This window comes from Podarcis filfolensis (assembly GCF_964270895.1).
Source record: "Podarcis filfolensis genome assembly, chromosome: 9".
Taxonomy (NCBI): Eukaryota; Metazoa; Chordata; class Lepidosauria; order Squamata; family Lacertidae; genus Podarcis; species Podarcis filfolensis.
Genome location: NC_139610.1, coordinates 24,116,555 through 24,125,247, shown reverse-complemented (window position 1 = coordinate 24,125,247; position 8,693 = coordinate 24,116,555). Strand labels below are relative to the sequence as shown.

The 8,693-nt window shown below is 41.3% G+C and overlaps 1 protein-coding gene across 4 annotated transcripts in view; it reads left to right on the top strand.

Annotated features, from left to right (window-relative positions):
* The window catches only part of EXOC1L (exocyst complex component 1 like), a 113,314-nt gene that overhangs the window by 35,241 nt on the left and 69,380 nt on the right, over positions 1 to 8,693 (top strand). For 2 of the 4 annotated variants that reach the window (XM_083630858.1, XM_083630855.1), the window contains exon 2: positions 5,496 to 5,551. In XM_083630858.1, coding sequence (XP_083486984.1) covers positions 5,496 to 5,551 — 56 coding nt within the window. Of the gene's footprint in view, positions 1 to 4,433; positions 4,531 to 5,495; positions 5,552 to 6,665; positions 6,877 to 8,693 lie in introns of those variants that run through there. The other 2 variants (XR_014552009.1, XM_083630856.1) reach the window with 2 other exon arrangements.

The window sequence follows — 8,693 nt, the reverse complement described above, 5'->3', positions numbered from 1 at the left end:
GAAATCGGGCTCTGGCGGTGCAGGAGAAGGCCCCATTAGCTAAAGTGGTACCTCAGGTTAAGAACAGTTTCAGGTTAAGAACGGACCTCCGGAACGAATTAAGTTCTTAACCAGAGGTTCCACTGTATTGCATAGTGTCCTTACATGCAGAAACCCAAACAATTTGATGGTTGTATCTCTTTCACTAAGTCTTTATGCACCTAGGTATTCTGCATACAAGCATTACTTAGCTGCAGATCAGTGTGTTTTAATTATGACAGCAACCAATTAGGCACAGTTATTAGCTAAAGTGGTACCTCAGGTTAAGAACAGTTTCAGGTTAAGAACAGACCTCCGCAACGAATTAAGTACTTAACCCGAGGTACCACTGTAATAGTTTATTCATATGCAGTCCGTCTGGCTGGGTTGCCCCAGCCAATCTAGGCGGCTTCCAGCAAATGGAAACATCACAGTAAGACTTCCAACATTAAAAAAATTCCCTATATAGGGCTGCCTTCAGGTCATAGAATAGTAGAGTTGGAAAGGGACCCCAAGGGTCATCAATGTACTTTTAAAACGTAGTTTTCTTTGACTACTGAACCAGAGACTCCCCAAGCCTGAAATGCTGAAGACCATCTCCCACACCGCCAGCACCAAGACTAAAATGCCAAAGTTCCTTGCACCTGGATTCCCCAAGGCTGCAGCTCCACAACCTGGTTCCTTTGCAGGGCCAGAATACTTGTCTCCAACAGCCTTGCAAACCACCGACTCAGGGCATGAGTGCCAGCAGCATGAGCTTGCAGAGTGCTTGAGTGCTAAGCTCCAGGTCAGAGGGCTGCCTTCTTAAGTCTTTGTATTCCTCATCAGGGAGACAAAGCCTGAGAGGTGACGTCAAGTTCAGAGAGCACAAAAAGACTCAGTTGAGGCTGACCTGGTTGGAACAAATTGTTTGTTTCCTGGGCTCTGTCCAGGGTCCTGAAGACCTATTTCCTTGTTTTCAGAAGATCTAATCTTGAACAAACCCTGCCTGTTTCCTGGCTGCCCTCTCCTGCCTCACACCACTTGCCCAACTTGCACTCTCCACAGTCTCTGGTTTACCATATTAGGATATGTGCCAAATACTGCTATAATAGACGAAGATCAGCTGTCAACATAATGCCACCTTGACAAAGATTTTGCAACACCACAGCAAAATCATAAGGCTTTCAACAATATTAATGTTTACCTGCTAGTCTAATGTATGATGAAAAGTTAACTAGTTTCTCAGCTGAAGTCCCCTGTGAATATGATGAGGATATACATATTTTCTTTTACATCCACCCATATGTTAATTAATACCCTTTTCATACATTTACATATTTTTATACAAAACTGAATAAGAGCAGATTTAATAGTCCTTTTTTTCTTGACCTTGATCACTTTCCATATAACAGTGAAATGTCTTAATGCATTAGGAATCATTATAGAATAACTGAAACGAAAAGCACTTTAATAACCCACAGGAAGAAAAAGTGGATCACGAGAAAATTAGAGGAGACTTATTAAAATGCTATGCAGCAAACACATAATTCACTAGGGCTGTTTTGTTCAGGCATATGTATCACAATTCATCATTACTTGTTTACTCAACGCCCGAGGCCATTTACCAACAAAGGTAAAAGTAAAACCGTGTGTAAAGTTTATTTTGCTACACTTACATATGTGTGAAAGTCATAGCATGGGCAGGGGTCAATGTAAATATCATGCTTTGGCCTGACACTTGCTGAACAAATTGCCCCATGTGTTCATCCTACTGAAACCAGCATTGGAATCACACCAGCATTTGCACCTTTCTTCTCGGCACACATCTAATACTTCTTCCCAGTAAATGTTTCTAAAGGTCTTCTCTGCAGTTGTCTTTCTTGTTGCAGTTTAGCTTCTTCCTTTTCTTTTTAGCCAACTCAGAATATCTCTGGTCAATTCTCGGATCCAGTTTCAATCAGGAACTGCCAGACTCATACCCTTAAGAACTCAGTGTGCTGTGGTCACCTGCAGATCTTGCAGGAACAAATGACATCCACCTTTGGATGCCAGCGTGGTGTAGTGGTTAAGAATGGTGGACTTGTAATCTGGTGAACCAGGTTCAGTTCCCTGCTCCTCCACATACAACTACTGGGTGACCTTGGGCTAGTCACACTTCTCTGAAGTCTCTCAGCCTCACTCACCTCACAGAGTGTTTGTTGTGGGGAAGGAAGGGAAAGGAGAATGTTAGCCGCTTTGAGACTCCTTAAGGGGAGTGAAAGGTTGGATATCAAGTCCAAACTACTACTACTACTACTGCTACTACTACTACTACTACTTCTACTACTCTTCTTCTTCTTCTTCTTCTTCTTCTTCTTCTTCTTCTTCTTCTTCTTCTTCCAGATCAGACTACAGTGGTACCTCGGGTTACATATGCTTCAGGTTACAGACACTTCAGGTTATAGACTCCACTAACCCAGAAATATTGCCTTGGGTTAAGAACTTTGCTTCGGGATGAGAACAGAAATCGTGCTCCGGCGGTGCGGCGGCAGTGGGAGGCCCCATTAGCTAAAGTGGTGCTTCAGGTTAAGAACAGTTTCAGGTTAAGAACAGACCTCTGGAACGAATTAAGTACTTAACCCGAGGTACCACTGTACTACCCATCTCACTTTGTACTATATAGCCTGACTGGCAGAAGCTCTTTGGGAGCACCACCAAAGTTCCTTCACATCATTTGCTACCTGATCCTTTTAACAAGATATGCCAGGGATTGAACTTGGTAGGGAAGCTTCTACATGTGCTTTTCTGCTGAGCTGTCTTGCCTCCCAGTGATTTGCAGATCATAGTTCTTGGTTCTAAGTGCTGTGCTGTACCAGGAATTAATAGAGGAAGTTTTAATGGTTTTTATTTTAAAAACGAAAAAGGGGTTTCCTGCTCTACTGCTTGTCTCTACCCAAGCTGACCCCATGCCCCCCACCCGCACTTCCATATGCCTCCATTTTGTTTTTTAAAAACAGAAATACCTTCTCCCCTCTACTCTCTCCCACTACCTTTGAATACCATATTGTCTTACAGTGAATGTAACAAAAAGACTTCATCATCTGAACAACAACAAAAAGAGACATTGCACATTCTCTTGTAATTCATGAAAATATTTAATAATTTTTAAATTTTATTTTTAAAATGGAAATATTGAAGCATTCAGAAATGGGCAGCCTGAACAATCAGCCACAGAACATGAGCCTTTTCCACCCTATTTATATCATGGAATGCTACATTTCCTCTTCCTGCAATGCTCTTTATTAATTCAGTTTACAGGCAGATTGTGGAAGAAAATGATTTATTTGCTTTGTAAAGTGACATAATAGCAAATGATGTTGCATATTTAAATTTAGTGGGAGATACAATAATAAATTGGGATTCTCAACAAGGATAAACCTACACTCAGCTCTGCAGCTCCTCTGGGGTTACAGTATTGGAAAGAGGGGAAATCATAAAAAAATTCTCATTTTCTCCTTCTGAAAGGCACTGATGGGGGAGCTAAGTCACTTCATTATACCTGACCAACTATTGCCCAGCCAAACCTGGGTATCCTTTGAATTTTGCCATCCTAAACTCAATGCAATGACTTTAGGTTTGGTCTCATTCCATTGCACAGCCCACAAACACGAGCATCAGCTACATTCCTGTCACTGAGATTTTAATCCACAAGGTACCACATCCTCAGACTACATTCCTGTCACTGAGATTTTAATCCACGAGGTACCACATCCTCAGAACGCTAAATCTGTAGAGGTCTACCATGTTTTGGCATGCAGTTATTAGAACTATGAGAATGTACTCTCAGCTTCACAATTAACCAAATTAACTTTTTGAAAAAGCATACAAGGGCAGCTGAAAACCTTTTACACTGCCCTCTAAGAAAAGCACAATGCAGCCACTGATACTTTCCCAAGCCTGTTACTCTATAGCATGACCTTTTTATGTGCCTATCTCAAGCTAACAACTCTCCCCCAAAGTTACTACCCTAGAAATACCTTAATTAGTGTACCTGTCCACACGCACCCATGTTGGTTAGTATGGTGTAGTGGTTAAGAGCGGTGGACTCGTAATCTGGGGAACCGGGTTCGCTTCCCCGCTCCTCCACATGCAGCTGCTGGGTGACCCTGGGCTAGTCACACTTCACTGAAGTCTCTCAGCCCCACTCACCTCACAGAATATTTGTTGTGGGGGAGGAAGGTAAAGGAGAATGTTAGCCACTTTGAGATTCCTTCGGGTAGTGATAAAGTGGGATATCAAATACAAACTCTTCTTCTTCTTCTTCTTCTTCTTTGTGGCTTTTCACTGCCTGCCACCAGCCAGGAGTTCTTCAGCAGGGGGCTGGTGAGAGCCTGGAAGGGGACACCTCTGCACAGTCCACCTCCGCCCCAGCCCAATGCCAAGAGGTTTTGGATTGTTCTACCAGACACATGCCCTACACCAAATTATGTACATAAATAAACCCTAGCCTTCCTTGCAGAAAAAGCTGTGTTGTTAAAGATGTCCTAAATGGTATAAAGAACCAACACATGCTTTTATTATGACAAAGAGCAATGCATGTACTGTTTTCTAGACAGACAAATAAGGAATAAAGCTTTATAAAGCCTGAATTATTTTGTTTCATGTATGTGGAGGTTGAAAACCACACAGAGATTTGAAGAATGACAAGAGCAGGTGGCTAATCATGTTTTTCTGCCCTTTGCAAAATGCTTTGCAATAATTTTCAGAATTCTAGTAACCACAAACTGTCATAGGCAGTGGGCAGATGCGTCTTGGTCTTAGTTCTGCTGTATTTGTTTCTGCCTGTGGCAGAATTTCATTGACAGAGCAGACACAACTCATTACTTCAAGGGTTCAGGCTTGGCATAGTTTTTGAGGAAGTGCACACCTTGAAATGCCATGACCTTTTCTAGCAGAGGGGGGAAATGGCACTAAAAGGGGGGCACAAGGATGGGGGCACAAGGAGGGAATGAGAACAGGAGAGAAACTCAAAAAGTTTTTGAAAGCTTGCATATTTTCAGCACATCATTATGCTTTTATGTGGGTGCAACTGAATATGTCAAGGGAAAAATGCTCTACAAATTGTTGGGCCAGGGGAAAACCACTTAGCACTTCATTTTTAACAAAATGTTGCTAAGAATTTGGATAGTATTCACTGCAGCATGTTAAAAGGAGGTCGGGGGAGTCTTTCTGCAGTCATCAAAAAATCTGATTGACTATAATGGGGGTCAGGATTTCACCTGAAGACATTTATGGAATATTAATAAAGTGATATGTCGTGAACTTCAAGCCACTTATTTCAGAGTATTGTTGTGCAAGCCCAAAAAAATGAAGTCTGAGTTTACCCAGAATAATTCTACTGCAGTTAATGTGACCGTTCTGGCATATGAATTGCAGCATAAATTGAGGTGAATTTATAATAGAACTAACACTCTTATAAAAGGAGACAAAGTTTGACGTACATTTCTTTATCCTAGAAGCCAAGCTCAATGTAAAAAGCAGGGCTGTAAGATCTCCTCATCAGACAACGCATGTAAGTCAGGCACTTTTTTGTCCTCCCTAATCAAATAGTTGAATAGCTTTATCTCTGCACATTTCTCTTCATCACTCGCATCAAAGGACTTCCATCAACTAGCAGCAATGCTTGCCCACTCGATGCTTCATAAAGGATATGTTACCATTGCACATTTCTGTCTTCCCTAGTAGTTAGTTTATTTTAGCATTAAGCTGTTGCTATTAATACTGCTTCTGCTATTGCGTTGGCTAAATAGAATTGTTGCAATAATTTGATTTTAAAAAATATATTCTTTTTTATACATATAATCTTCATTGCATAGGCAGATCCACACTGCTTAGTAAAATCTTAATGTTCAGAGAACTGGCAGAGAGTTTAAGAAAAACATTTTACTTCTAGGGAAATGAGTGAAGTTACGGACAGGTGTTTGGGCTTTCATCTGCAAGAGCTGTAAATAAGCTATTGGTTTATCACAGCAGTTTTGTCTTCCAGCTGAATGTGGGACCACATGAGGCAATAATATAAATCCCATCATCTTAGAGTGGTAATTCTATAGAGCCAAAGCTGTCAAAAGAGTTCAGTGACATATATTCCTAAAATTACTAGGACCACTGTTCAAATGACCTTGCAATTACCACTGGTAAACATTCTGGATGATCAGGCAGCAAATATTCATTCAAAGGAAATAGTAATGTTTGTATTGAAAGCTGCTCGAATTTCCATTGCTGAAAAATGGAAGACATGGCATGATTTACAGTTGTCTTTGTGGTATAAAAAGGTCTGGAATTTGGCAATATCTGAGAAAATAACACACAATATAAAAGTCTTGAAAGGATCTGAAGACCTGGGATATTTCTATGCCAGTTGCTGGGGATTTATCACTTAGGCTACTGCAAAAGATCTGCAAAGTAATCTGCCTGTTCCAATGCATGAAATGTGGGCCTCATAACTGTGATTTATAAAATTTGTGCTCCTCTTCTGATCTTGTGTAACTGTTAATATTAGATGCGTGGCTCTGTAATGTGACAGTGAAAACAATTGTTCTTTAATGTGTATCCCCTAATTGTATTTGCTGTGCCTTTTTTTTGCTTGTTTTATAATTTAATAAAAATCTTTTTTTTCACTGCTGAAGAGGCTAGGCCCTTTCTAGTAGCCTTGAAAGAACTGCAAACAGATGGAAAATACAGAGACAGTATCTGATTATCATGAGGGCTGCAGTGAAATACACCGGGTCATCTGATGCGACAATGAAAGTAGTGACATAGATGTAAACTGCCTAAGCAGCTTCTCTGTGTAGATGTCAGCAGATGCTACTGTGGTCCCTGTTTACCAGGATCAACCCCCGTTTTTGATACTTGTTGTCCTTAGAGCAATTTGGGGTGTGCCTTGGGGGTGGGTGGGAAATAGTGTGATTAGATTAACTGCTTTCAGGCTTTAAATGGGCTCTGAGCTAGTTGCGTGCTTTTCAAAGACTATAGCAGAGATTCTCACCCTGCGATCCGTGAGCTCCATCCAGGTGGCCCACTAAACACTGTGGAAGAATAGAAGACCTGTGAACTGGGCCTTGCACTTGATTTACTTTTTCTTACTATTGAGACTGAGGCTGTTTTTGACCAGGGCCAGATCGTCAACTAGGCTAACAAGTCTCTGATCTAGAGCCTATTATTTTCATCATACAGCATTGGTGTAGTATGTCACTTTTTCCCTTTAAAAAAATTACCAAATAAAAGGTAACTTTGCTGAACATGACCTGAGCCTAAAACTGACAAACATTGCATTTGACTTTACAAAAACTTTGCTTTCCAAGAAAGGCACATTCATTGCATTAGAAAGGCAAGGTTATGGTTATTGCAACTTGAGTTATATATCTGTGCTCTGGCCTGAAGAACAAACAGAAGCTTAATAAGTTGTCCATTCCCAGTAATTGTCAAGCGATGCGTGGAAAAGAAAGCTTAAGAACTGCTAGCCTGAAGGATAATTGTATCAGATGAGAGACCCTTCTTTCCTGTGGTTTCCCCACAGCCTGCTCCCCATCTCTTGGCTATCTGCTGCTGTTGTTAAGAGCCAGGATTCTGCCAGTGGGCCTAGCTGAACTATTAGCCACAAAAGCCACAATGTGGTGAAAAGTGGCTTATAAATGTTATCAGTAAAAAAAATAAAATGAATGCCCATAATCATAAGCACTATAACAAACTTGGGGAGCTCACCATCTTCCAGGTCTTCCAGAAGGATCTGGCTGGCTGCTGTTAGTACATTCACTATACTATAGTAGAATAGCTGAAGCTTGGTCTCCCCCATGAAGGAAATGTTTACACTTCCATATCTGAAGTAGCTGGGGTTATTCTGTATGATCTGACCTTGTACAAACAGAAAACAAAAAATAGTAGAAGTTCACAAAAGGCGCAAAGTCTATTCCTTGTGGCAATGTATCAAGTGACCTTTGAGTTGTCAGAATACCAGTGAGCACATTAAATTGTTTTTACAGACAGGGAGCTTGTCACGCTCAAAATGCGTTGGAATGGCATCATGCATTGTTGTAAGGAATAAAGATGTCCATTGTTTATGTTTCAACTGCAGTTTTTGTGTGGTCTGGACTGCGGTGAGACCTTTAGAAACAAAGGCTATGCACACATTAGCGGATTGCAATGCAGTGAGATCGTTCCCCCTGCCACTTTTCAAGTTGCATTCTTACATTGTTTTACACACCAGAGAGAGGGCAGGGATATCTTCTGGGGTTTTCCCAAAAACCTCTGGAGCAGATTTGTGGGGAGAGGAAGTTCCACTGCATAAACAGAAATTCTTGTGCAAATGGGGCAGTTTTGTCCGCTACAACCCAGTAACTTCAGTCCATAACTATCGAGAGAGAGAGAGAGAGAGAGAGAGAGAGAGAGAGAGAGTTATGTACTGAAGTTCTCACCCTGGGCCAGCAGGGGGATACTGTAGATAGTTTTCACTCAGGTCCACATATGCAAATAGGGGATTGAAAGTGACGTTCAGTGATTGGATAGTTACAGAAAGTGGTTACTGTTGCGCTGTAGTGGAGCTCTATATAAGCAGGCTGGCTGAACCCTTCAGTTCAGTTCTGGCCTGTGAATAAACAAGAGCTGTTTGAAGAATCACTGTGTCGTCTGATATGTTCACCCACAACTTAACACTGGCG